This window comes from Stegodyphus dumicola, chromosome 3 (genome assembly GCF_044657685.1).
Source record: "Stegodyphus dumicola isolate Sdum_Otavi_A_Nest chromosome 3, ASM4465768v1".
NCBI classification, from domain to species: domain Eukaryota; kingdom Metazoa; phylum Arthropoda; class Arachnida; order Araneae; family Eresidae; genus Stegodyphus; species Stegodyphus dumicola.
The window spans coordinates 140,371,594-140,389,802 of NC_140770.1; the positions used below are offsets into that span (position 1 = coordinate 140,371,594).

Sequence of the window (18,209 nt, forward strand, 5' to 3'; positions counted from 1 at the left end):
CACTAAGTTTCGTCAAGGGGTACCCTAAGACTTTTACCTAACATTCCATGGTTTCTTGGTAAATAATTGAATCTTCTGATTTTTCATTTTTAGCCTTTATTAAGGAAAATATTTTTCTGCAATAAATGAAATTTATTGAATTCATGAAACCTGATCTGTGCATATGCCATTCCTCCACCTGTAGTAATTTTCAGCATAATTTTTCATATCAAATTTCATTTGATCTGAATTCCTTATAGAATTGACTGAATTATTATATTTAACTTATAGAATTGAATAATTGAATTATTATTGAAGATTTAACCCATGATTAATGTAAAATTAATGAACTTCTTATGACCATTTAACATAATTTATACAGTACAAAGTATGAAATCCAGAGTCATTGGGACTTTGGTGATTCTGGATTTGGGATTTTTCTACATCTTGGGTCATTAGTTTAAATCTAGTAAGATGACATATAGAAATTATAAAATTAAAAATATGAACATTTGCTGTTAAAGTTGTTTGATTTGCTTCATTTTTTTGTGCTAATACTTTCTGTGTAATTATCTAGATAGACATAATTTCTTGTTCAGTTTCAAAGCTCTGTTGTTCAAGTCAACCAAAGGAGAAAAAATATCCACCTCTTCCTCGATATCTTCCATCATCAGATTCACATACTTGGGGCATTGATGATAGGGTTTCATCAAATTCACTTGATAAATTCTCTATGGTATAGTTGGTTTGAAAATCATGGTAGTTACTTTCCCTGGTCCTATTCAGTTTACCTCCATTTTGTGAGGCTTAGACATGGCTAAAACAAGCACAAGATCTTCGACCTTAAACCTTCTTGTAACACCATTGCGATGACACCAGAGTTTCCTTTTACTCTGACTCTCTTTCATCCTCTGTACAGCCAGCTCCTGACACTTCTTTAATCTTTACCAAACCTAAAACATACTCAACCACAGTTGGGTCTTAACTTTCTTCCTCTAGATAATTTTCGTATCAATTATTTCAATCATTCTCAAAGTTTTTCTGTGTACTAACTCACAGGGACTAAAAACCTGTGCTCTCGTGGTTGACAGTCCTAAGGGTGAACAAAACGCACGGCAAACATTCTTCCCAGTCCTTTCCGCTTTTCAAGCACAAAGCCTTCAGTATCCTTTTCAAGGTCGAATTAAACCTTTCAACAGAATTGCTTTGAGGATGGCATACCAAAGAATTATACACTCCTGAATTTACTAAAAATCTCAGATGTAAGTTCACTAATAAACGATCTACCCAAGTCACACTGAATCTCCTTAACGTTACCTGATCTAGAAAAGATTTGCATTAAGGCTTGAATTACACTTTTAGAGATTAAATTCTGCATAGGAATGGCATCTGGATATTTAGAAGCAACACAAATTGATGTAATTAGATACTTATTTTCATGTAAACTAGGGATCAGAGGTCCTACTGCGTCAATATGTAATCTTCTGGTATAACATTTCTGGTATAATGGGCACAATCTTCATTGGGGCTTTCTTTTTATCCCTATTGTGACCTACCCGCTGACAAATATCACACGTCCTCACAAATTCTTCAATTTCCTGGTAACAATTAGGCCAGAAATAGTGTGTCAAAACTCTATCCTTGGTTTTTGTTACCCTAAATGACCAGAGATTTCCTTGTGGCATAACTTCAAGATCCCTTTCCTAAAAACGAGAGGCAACACAGCTGAAGCTAATCTTCCTCTTTTTTAGAACCTGCCACTCTGAGTAGTCTTTTCTACTCTACCGGAGTAATTGCTGCCTTTGTGGTGATCACCCCAAAATTACCTTCAATTGTGACTTTTGCTAAAGGTAAACATTTGCATTCTGTGTCCAAAGGCTGTTTCACCCATATAGTTTTCCCCTAATAAGTCACTAGTATTAATCCAAGTACTATTAAACAGATCTATTCCAGCTCCAGTATCTCTCAGATATTCTATCTCTATCCCATTAATTACTGCGTTCTTGAAATATGGCTCAAAACACTTTCATAAACGATTCACCAGATTAGCCTTATTCTTTTCCAGTGATGGACCAGGTCGAATATGCCTGTCCTTTCCACATTGGTAACACTTTACTTTCTGCTGTTTCTCAAATGTCGCTTCATTGAAAGCCTGCTCTTTTTTAGAATCCTCCACTTTTCTATTCTCCTCCGATTTAATTCTTCGATGACCACTACTTTTGTGATTATAACTACCATTGGAATTTCCATACCGCTCTCTAACTTTCTCAAATGGTTTCTTAAACCATGCTCTCTGCTCTAACCTCCTCATATCTCTTCGCAAAGCCTTATACCTGTTGCATTTCTCTGCTGAAATAGAAGCTGTTTTAAATTCTTCCCAATTATCTAAGTAGTGCTCTCTTATTTCTAGAGGGACTTGTCGCTTAATTTGCTCAGTGAGCATAAGTTCCTTAAGACTTTCAAAATCGTGAACTTCCACCGAATCCAACCAGTTTTCTAAATAAACTCTCAATTGATACACTAAATCCACCCATAACATCCCATTCTTTCTAGAATGATCTTCAAATTTTGTTTTTAAAGCCCAAGAACTGGACTTGAATGTATGCATGAGTAATTTCTTAACATACTGACAATCATCCCCTTTATCCACCAGTTCTTTTACTTTTAAATGAGCTACATCATGAGGTAATAAAGGAATTAATTACGAGTCCCAGTTGATCTCATTAATGTTCTCCTTTGGAGCCTGTTTCTCAAATAGCATAAAGAATAATGAAATATCTATATTACTTTTTTCAAAACACGGCACTAGATCTTTCAAATTAACCTTTTTTTTCCCCTAGGTTGTTCAACTATCGAAACCGTGGAAGCTAGGCTATTAGTCTCAACTATGTTCATCAGTTTTAACTTCTCCAATTCAAAAACTCGCTCCCGTTCTCGTTTGGCTCTCTCTTGTGCACTTTCCCGTTCTGATCTCGCGTGTTAACGTTCCCGCTGTACTCTCTCTTGTTCAGCTACTCCTGCTTTTTTCTTTTTTTGCCCAAATTCTTGCCGCGTATTCTTTTGCCACTTCCTCTTTATAGTCCTTGGCATTAAGAATAGCCTGCTTAATTTCTCTTACTTTATTTGCCTGAGACACATTTGTATCAAACTCCTCTGCTAACTCCAATATCAGAGCTTTAGTAAATTTCTTCATAAACTCACCCATTATGGAAAACTAAAGCAAAATAACCTACCCCAAAATACCAAAAACACAAAAACAAGAACAGGTCTGTTTTTCCAAAACTGAGTAATACCCTAATAATTCTGAACACTAATTGCCTTACAACTCTTAATGATCTCTGATTCACCTATGCATACATACAAAACATAAATCACAAATGCTAAATAAGATGCATTTTTTTCCTGCACTATCTCAACTATACAAATATTGTCCTCTAACACCAAATTGATTTAAAAACTAAATTTTTCTAAAACACTGTTGCAATACTTCATACAATTTAAATAGTTACTAGAACAATAGGACATTTAAATTCCAATAAGGAAAGGTAACCACAAGAATAACTTTCAATAACCACAAAGAAAACTTTTGATTTCCAATAATAGAGCTATATCCAAAATCAACCTAGTCTCGAATAACTGGCATAACTTCTCCAAAATCACAAAAATGGTACTCACCAATTTGAAGACGCCTTCAATGACTGTCCTGGCATTAACTTGGATACTCCAACTCTTCCGGGAAATTTCACTTCTTTGTGGCACTAGATCGCACTTCCTTCAGTGTTCCCTTCTGACTCATGGTCACTTTCTGAAGAGGCGAACTGTCCTTGCACACAAAATTAGATCGTTCTTGTGCAGAGAAGAAAATCTCTTTGAGTACACACATAAAGTCCTTTACAACACTGCCTTTTCTGGAGCTTTCATTCGACGATCCTTTACACTTGCACAACAAGATGTACGGAAAACAACATACGATTTTAGTTGAAGTCCACAGGTGAGAAGTTCGTTCTTAAATATACTTTCAGGAATAATCTCTAAATGCTGCCACCAATTATAATATTACTGCTGTAGTGTAGTGACCAAAACTGCCACACAAACCCTGGGTTGTAATACAAGGTTGAAATGAACTTCTAACTTAATTTCTAGTAATAACATAAATTTTAATAAAATAAAAACATTAACAATTGCAAATCATGACGTTGTGGGACTTGGATACAGTCAGTCCCATAATTTCAGAAATTTGTTAACAGGAAAAATGCACTATTGCTATTAATATTATCCACGAGGAGTGATAGTTCTAGCGGGCCAATATGCTCATAGCACCAGCAGGAAAATCCTTCCTCTTCTCAGCAAAAACCGTGTTGTTTTCTCGCTACCCCCAAAAAACCCAAAATGGGATTCAGACTACTTCAAATTTGGATTTATTCCAGAACTACCAGTTCTGGAATAAATCCAAATTTGAAGTTCTGGTAGCGTGAAAATATGCAAAAATAAGCAGGTACCTTAAAATATGGTTGTTTAAGATAAGTCCCTGTCAAAGGCTTTCTATCTCATAGTACTTCAAATAGCGAAAAACAAAAAGCCATATACGATTGTAGAAAAATTATTCAAGCCTGGGAAGAGGTTTTTTTTGGGGGGGGGTGAAAGCTGCACAGAAACTGAAAGTAGTAAGTCTGCTAACACTGTTAAGCCCAGAAGTGAAGAAATGGCTGAACATGACTGGACATCGTTTAGGAGTTGTTGCAAAGGTGAAAAATGCTAGTCACCTACACTTTCTGTCTACACACATAGTGAGCATCGTGTGGTGAAAAAATGTCCCCAGAACTACACCAAGTATTATCAGATGTTATTAATATCATAAATGAAATATGACACAAACTGCTTAATTCTCAACTATCTGAAACACTTTGTGAAGAAAAGGGTTCCCAGTATATTCACCTTCTTCTTCACACTGAGGTGAGATAGCTTTCGAGGGGCAAAATACTGCCTTGACTCTTCACCCTGTGTGAAGAAATCAAATAATTTTTCAGCAGCAGTATAATCAGGAAGTTCAAGACCTCTTGTCCGATGATAAGTGGGTAGCCAAACTTGTATACTTGGCAGATGTTTTTCCTTTGTTAACAGAACTAAACATATGCAAGAACAACTTAAGCACGTGTTTACAATACGAGTAAAGTAGATGCTTTAAAAAAAAAAAAAAAATCACTGTAGCAAAGGCTGTAAAAGGAAATCTGCAAATGTTTATAAATTTTAATGAAAATATGGGAGAGAAGGATCTCAACCAGCAAGTGGTATCCATTATTCAACAGCACTTATAGTCACTGACAGAATGTTCTGGTTTTTATTACTTAAAGCAAGATCCTAGGCATGGAAATATGTGGATAATAGATCCATTTTCAACAAACACTGAAGATGGCAAATTAAGTGTGAATGAAAAAGAAAGCTGGATTGATCTATCTTGTGAGACAGTTTAAAAACTAAATTCCAGTCATCTGTATCAAGACTTCATTTTTGTCTTCTCTATAAAAAATTATTACCCATCACTGAGTGGAAAAGGATTGAAAATTTTAATTTGATTTTCAACAACATGTTTGAGTGAAAAAGCATTTTTAACTGCAACAGCAATTGAAACTCGGTACAGGTTTCGGCTTGAAGTAAATGTGGCTCTTTTTCTCGCAGTGATATCACTAGAACCAAAAATCCACAAATTGATTTCAAATAAACAGGAACAAACATCATACTAAAAATCTATAATACTTAAATAAACTTAAATTTTTAATTTTTAAAAATAATTACTCTATAACTTTGTTACCTTTAATTGCTGCATTTAACATTAATAAAATAAAAGTTTTCTGATCATTATTTGACAGTGAATTGTACCTTTGCCATTTATTTTGGTGTATGATTGTAAAATATATTTCTTTCTAAAAATTTAGGGTAAATTATAAAAAGACAGCAAACTGCTTAAAAGATGCAGCTAAAGCTAGTGATCAGTTAATTATTGATGCTGGCCAGAAAGACTTTGGGCCTAAACTCTGTGGCACCTGTGGCATGGTATTTTCTGCTGGTGAAGAAAATGATGAAACTGTCCATGCAAAATATCATGATATGTATCTTATCAATCTCAGATTTCCTGTAAGTATATTTTCTTCAAGTTTAATCTGACATTATAAGGTTTATCTTTTCAGAATATTTCATATTACTCATTCTAGATTTGTGTTTGCATTTATTATACTGTATGAAAGGTAGTAAATCTTTGTGGTACTTATGTATTATCACAACCACCATCTAAGTAGAAGCTGCCGAATTTTTAGTATGTACCAATTTATGGCAATCATTCTTCTGACAATTAGGCTACAATGACAATTCTTCAGTCAAGCAACGTTGCCATTTTCAGGTGAATTTTTTTTTTGTTGTATTCCAAATTTCAATGGTTTTTAGAGACAAATCATGATATTTTTTTCCAAACTCTATTTTAAAATGTGGGTTTGTGGAATTTGCCATCAAGGGAGAAACTACAATAAAATTTCTGCAGAAATGCAGTACGAAAAGGGAAAATGTTTATATTAAAATGGTGCATGAGAATGGATTTAATTGTGGATGACGTTTAATTTTCTTACATGCAGAAATGAGATGAGTTTAATAGATTGCTGGGGTTGTGTGTGATGCCATGTTTGTGCAATTCTCATATTTTTTTTAAAGCAAAAACTGATTGCCGTGTACTTGGAAAGAAGGATGGTACAAAAAAGTTATTGAAAGATTTTGGGAAAAAAAAAAAAAAAAAAAAACGAGTATCTTATTATTTTAATGTATTATATAATACTTGTATTTTAAATTGCTAAAGTATGCTTTCTTTTCCCACGTTGATGATAAAGTTTGCTGATTTACAATAAACATTGATAGTTATTTATTGATTTTTATAAAAAAAAAGGTACTTACGGAAAATCCTACTGATGAGTCGGTACTACCAAACCGGGTATTTTGTAGTGGGTACTTAGTTGTAACGGGTACTGAAAATCGGTACATCCAAGTATCCGTTACTTCAGTACCGAAATCGGTACTTTTCGGTATTCGTTACTTCTGTACCGAAACGGGTACTTTTCGGTATTCGTTGCTTCTGTACCAAAACGGGCACTTTTCGGTATTCGTTACTTCTGTACCGAAACAGGTACTTTTCGGTATTTGTTACTTCTGTACTGAAACGGGTACTTTTCAGTATTCGTTACTTCTGTACGGAAACGGGTGCTTTTCGGTATTCGCTACTTTATAACGAAAATATGCATCTCTTCTCGGTATTTCGGTATTCGTTACTGGAGGATCGATGAGAGTTCAGCTCACTTCGGTTTTGGTACAAGGACAGTAGTATCTGGTTGTATTTGCGAAATGGTGATATGCGCTTCTTGTGTCCATGAATAACCTGCTCCTCAGACACTTCCGTAGTTGACATGTTTTCTGATATTCAAAATCTTACTCCGTACAGATAAAATCAAACACGTGGTGACGTGGCAGAGTTCCTTCAGTGCGCAAAATCGTTAGGGTACTCCGGTACAGCAAACCGTTACTCCGGTTTTTCGTTACTTCGGTACTCCAAATCGTTACTTGGGTACTCGGTACTTTTCAAAGTAACGGGTATTTTGTACCGGGTACTTGTCTGTACCCGTTACTCTCGTACCGGGTACAAGAAAGTACTGAAGTTGCCAATCACTAGAAAATCCTGTTGACCACAAGAGACTGCACCAAACCAAAAAAAATCCATTTACTAAATATGAGAAAAAAAAGTCCTATTTTTATTTTTCTTTCAAATTTATTGTATTATCATTTATTTATTTTTAATTTTTCATTAAAATATTTTCATTATTTGTATTAAGAAGATATACTGTAAAAGCAACTATAAATTGGACCAACTATAAATAAATCTGAAATGCTGTCAAAAATGAAATAGTAGAACCCTCAAACCACATTCCCTTTTGAAATGACACTTGCTTCGCACGAGCTTTAACGTTGCAACACCATTGTGTCTCAGTTTTTAAATAAAACACCATTTCATGGAAGGGGTCTTTACTCAAGAATAATAACTAACACGTGTAATCAAGGTCATACCAAATCCAGCGTGTTTGAAGAAGACTTTTCCATTTTTGGCGAAAAATAGCATAGTTTGGCATCTTTTCTTTAATAGCCAAAAATGGTTGACGGGATTTTTGATAAGTACCTAAAAAAGTTGCAGAATAGTTAGCATTGCTACCTCTTGGCTGTCAAAATCTGGGAGAGGAAAAAAAAGTTTCCGGGAGAAGGAAAAAAGAGTTTTTTTCATGCACAACTGAAAAAAACTCCACCTCCTCAACCTCGTTTAAAAGTATATTTTGAGCTGCAGGAACAAGCACACTCTCGCAAATACTTTTGTTCATACATTTTGTTCTACCATAAGGAATCGTTTTTGCCAAAGAAGAATCTGGAAATAGAGAGCTATACAATTTGTGCAATCCTGGCTATTAAAAGTGTGATGGTGCTTAATCCTGTGATAGACTGAAGTAATTTCAATTGCTGATATGTTGTCCTGTTCCTCTGAAGATTTCTTCATGAAAAAGTTTGAAACCACTTGCGATGCATCTCTATTCAATATTAATGACTGTTGTTTCTTGCTTTGGAATTGTACATTTAAAGCTGTAACATCCTCGTACTTAATATTAACCATTTTCCGACATATTTTACATTCTCCGTTAAAGTTGTCTCTCTTCATAAGCTAATCAAATTGAGTTAACCACTTGTCTTGAAACGATGTTGAATATTTTGTCTCTTTTTATGGCACTTGTTCACTTGCAGAATCTGAATCGTTTTTTTTTTTTTTTTCCCACTAGCCATTATTATGAAAGCATTTAAATAATTTAAAAATACGCGCTTGTTTGTTGATAGCTAGCTAACTGCAGACTAAATGAAAGAATAGATTGAAAATGAGAGGGTGAGGGGAGATGAGGGCGTGTGCGCGTGATACGCCAGCATGAAACCACTACTCATCCTGCAAGGCACTTACTCACCGTTTACCTTAGATCGCTGCTACAAAGAATATGTATTGAGATAGACGTTCTTTGGCTGCTGTGCGCGGTCATGTGATTTTCGATGCTCTCAACCATTTCATCATGCATATTGTGACGTCGTGGCACGCAATAAACTGGAAGTTGATCTGTCAGCACTATCCTTATCTTCAGGGCAGATGTTTTTATTTTATTCGGCTTATAATTCCTTAATAAATGTAAGGAATTATAAGCCGAATAAAATCCTTACTAAATGTAGTATTTTATCTTGATGTACTCCGTCTGATATGATTTAAATCAAATTCCTCATCATTATAAATATCGCGAATACACATCAAATAGTTTTCTGGTTGCAATTTTCTAATTTTGACTATGTGTATTGTATGCTTTACACATGCGCGTGTTGAAAGAAATGTTTAATAAAGTAAACAAATAAATATTAAGGTTTTTTTGTTAATTTTTATACCCTTTAGATCATAATTGCTGTTTATTTCATAAATTAAGGTTTCAGATTTTTAATTTTATTATTTCTGCATGCTATAATATCTTTTTATTTAATAAATAATTATAATTATTGTTGAAGTGGCAATGCCATATTTGTATTACATAACCATTGCTCAGCAACGTGTGAAATTGTTTTAAAAATTAGAATTCTGAAGTTTTTACCAGCTAGTAGTAGTATGAAAGTTTTTCCACTAAAGAATTTCTTCAAATTATCTATCTCTGTGAACTAGAAATAAAATTTATGTTCTGATAAGAAGATTGCCTGTTTTGTCAATTACTGCAAAATACATTACAATGCCATCCTGAAATCCCGACGAGTCTGGATTAAAGACTTTTGACTGTATTTATATATATATACACACACATATATAGGGTCCTGTTTAGTTTTACTAACAGCTGTTTTATATTTGTAAGCATTTCCTGAATTCTCTTATTTCTCCTCACATTTCCTCACCAGACTTCAAATTACAAATTAAGAAAGTGAATGAGAGTATTTAAAATGTTGAAACGAAACAGTTAGACAGAGCATAAGTTTTTTAGTGAAGCACATGTTTGCTCCAGCTAATCTTAGTTGCAGCTACGTATTCGAGCTATTTAGTTAGTATATTGCCGGTGTAGGTTTATGAGTCAATCTGTTAGATTTAATTGAATTTTGTAGTCAAGCACTACACCTCTACCTTTTAAATTTATTGTTCTTGTTTAAGTTCTTACTGCACAGGGGCACATCAGTGTTTTGTGTAAGCATGTAAGTCTGTACCTTCTGTTACACAGTTTGTGATAAGTAAAGAGTCTTTTAATGCCCTTTATTGTGTTAATCTTTATGCCTATGTGAGAAGTTGCCAGGTGCAAATTTTAAGTAGATCTAGTTACCATTTCATGCATGCAAAACATACTAGATATCTCACACACATACATAGAAAAGGTTGCCAGAATAATATTATCTAACAACAAAGATAAGGTTACTAGAACAAAATCATTGTCTAACAACAAGATTACCAAATTTGGTATGTATCTGATACCTCACTTTAGCTGAAATTTGTTCTAAATTATTGTTCAGCAGCTTTTTAACCCTTTGACAAGCTGTGGTCGCGCCCTGAAACCACCAATTTTTGAATTTTTTTCTCCTCTTCTTTCTGAAATTTTTGAGTGAAAATCAATTGATTACTGATTTACCTCTAAATAACACAAAATGACTGCAGACTGCAGAATCATACATGTTTTAGGTCTTAGTACTTCAAATCGGATGCCTATTAAAATTCATTTTCAATGAGACAGAATAACTTCCTTTTATTAATACAAACAACTTTAAATTTCAAAAGTTATTCATCGCGCATCATGATTTCTATCATAAAGCAATAATTAAACTGCATATATAAAAAAACCCTCTATATGTATGGCATTTGCTTTGTGGTTTCAGGGCACGACCACTGCCCCACTAGAGCATTGTGTCACAATGCTCTAGAGGGTCTGTGGTTGCGCCTCACAATGCTCTAGAGGGTCTGTGGTCGCGCCTTGAAACCACTGCTCTTCACAATGGTGTTTGCTTGCTTCTCAAATAGGAATGTTTATTTTTACCTGGATATAGATAAGGGGCTTTGAAATCACAGAGTTATTTTATTACTAAACAATACATGCACCTGCTCAGTAAAAAGGTTCTTCTTTTCTAGAGACTTTTCTCTGACCTCAACACCCTTGCTCCCCAAGCTAGTATTGTGATTTTATAAATTATTTCCTGTGGTTTACATTTAAGGTAAAATATACTTTGCTATAATTAAAAATAGAAATCACGTAAAGCTTTATTTAAATTAAAAATATTTCCTGAATATTTTGGGACGAAGTACAAATAAAATAAGTAGGAATGGGAAACAAATGATCCGTACCAAAGCCAAAAAGACAGAACCCCACCCCCGCATTAACATCCAAAACCACAAATTTCATGTGCTAGATGAAAAGAAACTAAATAACGCTGGACATATATATACCAGTTAAATTTAGATCTAGGCAGTGTACATTTTGTAGCACAAGGAAGAAACTTCATAGAAGATACATGTGCGAAACGTGCAGTGTGGGTCTATGCATGTACCAAAAAGACAAAACATGTTTTGAACAAAAAAAAAAATTGTTCTTTGAAATTTAAAAAAAAAAAAAAAAAAAAAACCCACTTTTTTTTTTATCCTTATTTTACTGAGTTTTTTAATCCATTTACCCAAACATTCTTATTATGTAGGTACTTATATTTTCACTGCTATAGAAAAATTACAGAAATGTTTATTTTTTTAATTTTTTCTGACAATTTACTTCGTAAAATAATGTAAAATATGTATATATAATGCAATTCTTACATACATTTTTAAAACTTCATAAATTTCGTCATTTATTGGAAATGCACATGGAGAAAGGCAAGTTTTTCCCCCTACTACCTCAGTAAGTTTCAAAATCCTAGATGTGCGGTGGTTGCACAGTGCGACCACCACCCACAGAACAATGGGCAAGAGTAGATTTTTTTAAATTCATATATTTTTGTCTCCAGGATCATAATATTAAACTTCTAGAGTTTTTAGTTAAAAAAATTATAAAAATAATATCGCATGTGTCAAAGGGTTAAAGCAAAATATGGAAATCGAAGGAAAAAATGCATTATTAAGAAACAGTCTTTTTTTAGTACATTTTACAAATACATTTTATTTTTCTGTTTTGTTTGTAATGAACCATAAGGAACTATAGAGTTTGGTGCCATGAAAAAGAAAGCATTGCATGTCTTCAAGAATATGGCATAATAAAAAAAATTGCATTCTGTGAAGTTGTACTTGGGGAGGGGGGAAACCGACAATTTTAGGCAAAGGCAATGGGAAAAATTACAAACAATGTTAGAATATAGGTCAGAACCTGGTTTGAAGATAGCCGTATCTCATTTACAACAGCTGTGTGCTTTATTTATTATTAAACAAAGGCATATATACCAATAAAATTCTAGGAAGAACTGGAATTATCTCCAAACAAATTATTGATTAGTATGATTACCTCTGAGAAATGTGCATGTCTTCTATGAGAAAAGATTAAAAAATGGACATAAGATAAATAAAAGTTTATCTTCAGAGTTATCAGTGACTTTATAAATGCTGTCCAAAGTCCACAACTAGTTTGCAATTTTTCAGTGGAGATGCAGGTTACCAGAAAGTACTGGCTTTTTCTCTCCTTCCGAAAAATTCAGACTGATGCTGTGCTCAAGTTGAGAGATTTCTGTGTGGCTGGATCTGTGTTCGAATCCCAGAACCATGACTATCTTTGAGGCATGGAGAATATCTGTCAAGCCAAAAATCTTTTCAAGAGATTGGAGGTTGTATCTAAGTGGTGTATGAGACTTTTGAATTCCGTTCGTCAGGGGACTTTCAATGAAAACTGTAATGAAGTTGAAGCAGATAGCTTTTATATGTTTTGCTTAAATCAAATAGTCCAATCAAAGAAATTGCCTTGAATGTATGATTTGAGAAGTTCATCATTTGTTTTGTTGTCAAATAAATTTATTGGAATTAATAAAACTTCAGCCATCAAATTCTGTAATCTTAACTGCTATGTTTCATTATTTATTTAAAAATTTTTCATCTTGTAATTTAAGAAAGAAGTGCATTATTTCAAATAAGAATATCTTTCAACTGCAATGACAAAAGGTGGGGATAAAAATAAGAATGCGTGACAACTCATGTTAACAAGTCCAATGTAATACAATGGCAGAAAGTAGAAAGAGGCTTTTCTTCCTGAAATACTAGGGGATTTAAATGTAATTGTGACTGTTGCTGCTACAAACCATTACTCTTGTAGAGAGCTGTGTGTCCTTGAATGAGTGCAGCTACTATCCCCTGTTTACCTTTTGTGCGAATTAGAACTTGCTCAGTCATTTGTTGCAGTTGTGAGAGTAATTAGTGAAGAATAGCTGCCTCAGAATGTGGACCAGTGCACTGAAATCAAATTTCTCATTCAAGAAAATATCAGTCATCTGAATTTGGAGAGACTCCAGACACTGTATGGGGAAGCGTGTCTGTATAGGACCCATGCATTTGAGTAATATAAGTACTTCATCAAGGGACTCGAGTATGTAGAGGAACATTCATTACTCTAACAAACACCGATCATGTGAATGTGATTATTCATAAAAATAGAGATATCACTATCAAAGAAACTTGCATAGGTGTTTTTAATCAGTATTGGTGGTGTATATGATGGAAAGGTGTGTGCCCAATGGCATGGTGATAGACAAGAACAAAGTAATGTACATGCAAACTTCCATTTCTCTCCTGTAGCAGTTTGAAGATGAAAAGAGTACATTTTGGAAGTCTACAGTGAACATCAATGAAACATAGCTTGCTATTTAAATCCTAAATGGTTTAAATCCCACCTGAAAGGCATACAATTTGTTGATAACTATGTCATCACTGTCAGTTTTCAGGAGTGGATTTGCAGCTAACTGAAGACTTCTATGGAAAGGCTTTCAGAAAGTTGGTAAAGGTATCTGATAGAGAATATGTTGAAGGGTGACATGTTCAACTCTTACATTTGCAATAAAGGTTTTAGTAAAAAAAATCAGCCCCGATCATATTTGAATTGCCTTGTACTTTCATCTGGTCTGTTAAATCACATATTACTAAAAATTGTACTGTGGATGAAGTGTCTCGTATGCAAATGTAGGAAAATAACACTTCTCTGACACCAATAGAATCAATATTTTATTCCTTACAACGTTATATATATATACTTATTCAGAATATTTATTTACATTTTACATGCACATTAAATCGCATGATAGAATACCAACCTTTGTTTTTCGCGGAAATAAGAAAAAGTATTGCCATTCCGTTTTAACTAAACTAAATTGGAAACTTTTTTTTTTTTTTTTTTTTTTACAAATGGCTGGCACTTGCCTGTAACAGCATTGACCACTTCTAAGGCCAAAAAGGATAGCCATTTTATTGTGGAGGCACCTAATAGGCGGCCACTGTTACCTCCTATGAGAGAACAGACAGTTTTACATTCATGCCTTCTCCTGAACTCGAACACGGGCCCTTTGGTATCGCAGTCAGGCTTCCCTAACCACTATACCATTTGGGCAGCCTAAATTAGAAACTTGACGGAACTAAAGCGATGCTACAGTGGAACTTCAAAACTTTGAAACAAGTTAGCAAGGGGCTTGACACAGAATAATAACTTAAACTGCATAGCCAGAAACTAATATTTAAATTATAGATTATGGTTTCTTTTTATGTAACATGTATATTAATAATAATTATGTAAAAAAGCTTCACTGTATGGATCAGTTTTTAAAATTTTAATTTTGGTGTATATATGAATACATTTCTGAAATACTTAATGCATTTTTAAAATTAACCTTCCAATTTAGGGCTGGAAGAACGAACATGTGGTAGGAGAATATACAGACGGCCGCATTATTATGGTTACAAAAGAAAGTAAAAACTTCATGCTAAAAAAAGTGAAAGAAATTTTAGTTATTGCTAATAGGTATGTTTTAATATTATGTATATACATATAAGTAATTTGATAAAGTAAATATAAAATTTGCATTATTTGAATATGTATGTTTTTTGAAATAAATATTAGTTAAAAAGGTACTATTTCATTTCGAGGGGGGGCATTGGCGATGGTTAAATTTTTTTTACTAAATTAAAAGCTAAATGCAAAATATGGCAAACTCTGAAACACAGATCCTAATCTTGAATTATTAATTTATTGAGGAGGCATAAAATTTCTAATATCTTCCAACATTGAAGAAAAACATCAAAGAAAAATAGTTTTTTTATGCATTCGTGGCCACAAGTATGATTCGAGGTGTTGTCAAGCTGTGCGTCGCTGCCGTTTGTTCTGCTAGTTTGAGCTTTTCCACAGATGCTCTACCATTTGGGTAAGACATCCACTTTCTTGATCAACAAAGTGAAATTTATGGTTTACGGTGAACTCTTCGAATCCAACATCTCGCAGTTTATGTGATTTATATGCCTTCTAAGAATCTATATAAATATTTATTCCTTCTACAACATTTTCCTTAATGACAGTCGATAAAGTTTTCACCTGATTGATCAGGAACTGCAACTAAAAAGTACTCATTGGATTCTCAATCTGCTGAAATCCCATTGTTGAGAAAGAATCCATCCAACGTTGTGGTTTCTCCTAGTGAAAAGTCTTTTGTCTGTTTTGACAACCTTATTGCTTCTGCCAATTTTCACTGTTGGCTGGGCTATTAAAGCTGCCATGCAAAATTCTGGCATGTAACTGTTCCAATCAACAGTTGTATATTAAGTTGTAATTCGCAAAATTCAATTGATATTATCATCTGGCACCATGAATATATGACTGTCATGACTGCGAGGAAAGGGAATCTTCAACCGATTTTCCTTTTGCAATCCTTTTCTTTCATTGCATCTATCTTTTCGTGTAATGCTATTTCATGGTATTTTGTTAAAAACTCAGTTTCGTGGCATTATCTTTCAACCACAACTGTTTATTTATGATGATATCTGATGTTTGAAAAAAATCAGTCGCAGACACTTTTCATCCATGGGCAATTCCCAATTGTGAATTCCCGGAAAATGTGTGTGGGGAGAAATCCTTTAAACAAATATTTATTTCTTGCAGAAAATTCACAGGGAAAAAAGAAACTGAAATTGCGAATTGTGCTCATGAATTGTGTAAAATCAAAATCGTGAATAGTGTTAGGTTTACTACAATTCATCAAGCAGTACTGGCATCAATGAGCATTGGAGATAAGGCAGGAAAATGCAATGGCACACCTCCTCTTTAATTTAGCTCTAGAGAAAGTTATGAGAGATGCTGGTGGCTTATGCTGATGATGTAGATATAATTACCAGATCTGTAGCTGTGCTGGGAGAGACCTTTTTGACACTAGAGAATTCAGCCAGGAAAATGAAGCTCAGAATAAATGTGGAAAAAACTAAATATATGTAGGTAAGTGTCTTTCAGAAGTCAAATGGATCCATGCATGGAAATTACTGCTTTTGCGAGTTCTAGAATCTTTTTCACTATACAACTTTCGCTAGGAAGGAAATTCCCCAAAGCTTTGCAGAGCTGCAAGTATTGCCGGACAGGTGAAGATGTATTTTGGAGCAAGCTCCATTTTGGGCAGTTTCTACAAGTTCTATATGATCTGGTACCATCTTCATTAATTTCCATTCCTCTAAAATGTCGAGTTCTCAGTCTAGTAATGATCTTTGTGATTTCTCTATTTGCATCAATCTTACATATCTGATGGTCTTTCTTAATAGATTTCTCTTTGAGTCGATATCTGGCAACAGCATTAGCATCTTCAAGAGTGATGGGGATTGAGTTATTGAGATTTCTTGTCATTTTAGCCAGTTCATTGGCTGCCTCGTTTCCGTTGATTCCAACTGCAGGTATCCATTACTTAATGTGTGTCTCTTCCATCTGGTTGATTGCTTCTAGGTGTTGTTTTACATCCTGGGTGAGTTTTGAATGTCCTTGCAGTATTGCCTCTAGGGTAGCCTTAGGGTCATAGTAAATTACAAGTCCACTGGCTTTATCATTATCATTTAAGTCAATGTATATTCTCAGGGAATTTTCCTCTTGGATTGCTCTTAATTCACATATGAAGTTGGAAGCAATACTGCCTGCTACATGGCTTTGGAGCATAGTTGCCCAATTTGGTAGAGTGATGTGAATCACTGTGGGATAGTCTCTTCTGAGGAACCATCTGCATAAATTTTAACCAAATCAGCTCCCAAAAAAGACTCAATTGCCTGAGTACCTTTTACCTTGATAACAGCTTCAGTTTCCTTTTTTGTACAGTGTTCTACCAGACTGAAATTTATTTTGGTGTTAATGGGGAGTAAGAGGGTAGGTTAGGCTCTTGAAGGACAATGTAGGTATCATGCTTGAGAGCAATATTTATTATGGTATTACTAAATATATGTACTGTGGTAAAAAGAAAAATCCCCCTAAAATATTTGAGACTGTCCCATTTAAATTTGAATCTGGGATTTTCACCTATTTAGGCTTCAAAATTAACTTTCAAAATGATACGAATCCTGAAATCAGGAAAAGGATTATTGTTGGAAATTGTTGCTTCTTTGGTTTAAAACCTCTTCTGAAATCCCATCTAATAAAGAGAGAAAAATTCTATATAATAAAATATTTATAAAATCAGTCAACCTATGCTTTAGAGATAGGGACTCTAATTAGAAAGAGCTTTGGTGATCTTTGAAATGAAGATTCTAAAAACTATTTTCAGTGCTATTTTAGAAAATAATATATGATGTAAACGGCATAACTTCAAACTCTACAAAATTTATGAAGATGAGGATATTGTTACGAAATGGACAAGCGCAGTAAGATGGCTTCCCCGCAAAACAGTTTTAGGGTTGCCATAAAATGGCAAAGCAGGGCAGGGTTGCCATATTTGGCAAGAAAATTGGCGATATTGGAGAGAAAATTGGTGACGATTGGAGAACCTTCTGGAACGAATTCTTACCGGCTTAACCCAGAATGTTCCCGAACACAAGCCGAAAGCTTTATAAACCCTGCTGGTCCGCAGTCAGAGAGTGTGCCTCGTCTAGCGAGCCGTGCGGAGTCGATCGAGTTGACAGCCAGCGACGAGTGCCGAGTGGGTGGTCGAGTGCATCGTCGAGAGAGCGTGTTGAGCTCCGAGAACGACTGAAC

General features: G+C 34.4%; 1 protein-coding gene across 2 annotated transcripts in view; it reads left to right on the top strand.

Moving 5' to 3' along the window:
• The window catches only part of eco (Establishment of cohesion), a 50,021-nt gene that overhangs the window by 14,061 nt on the left and 17,751 nt on the right, over positions 1-18,209 (top strand). For both annotated transcript variants that reach the window (XM_085813374.1, XM_035371077.2), the window contains exons 3-4: positions 5,913-6,111; positions 14,902-15,020. In XM_085813374.1, the coding sequence (XP_085669500.1) occupies positions 5,913-6,111; positions 14,902-15,020 (318 nt within the window). The remainder of the gene's footprint in view (positions 1-5,912; positions 6,112-14,901; positions 15,021-18,209) is intronic.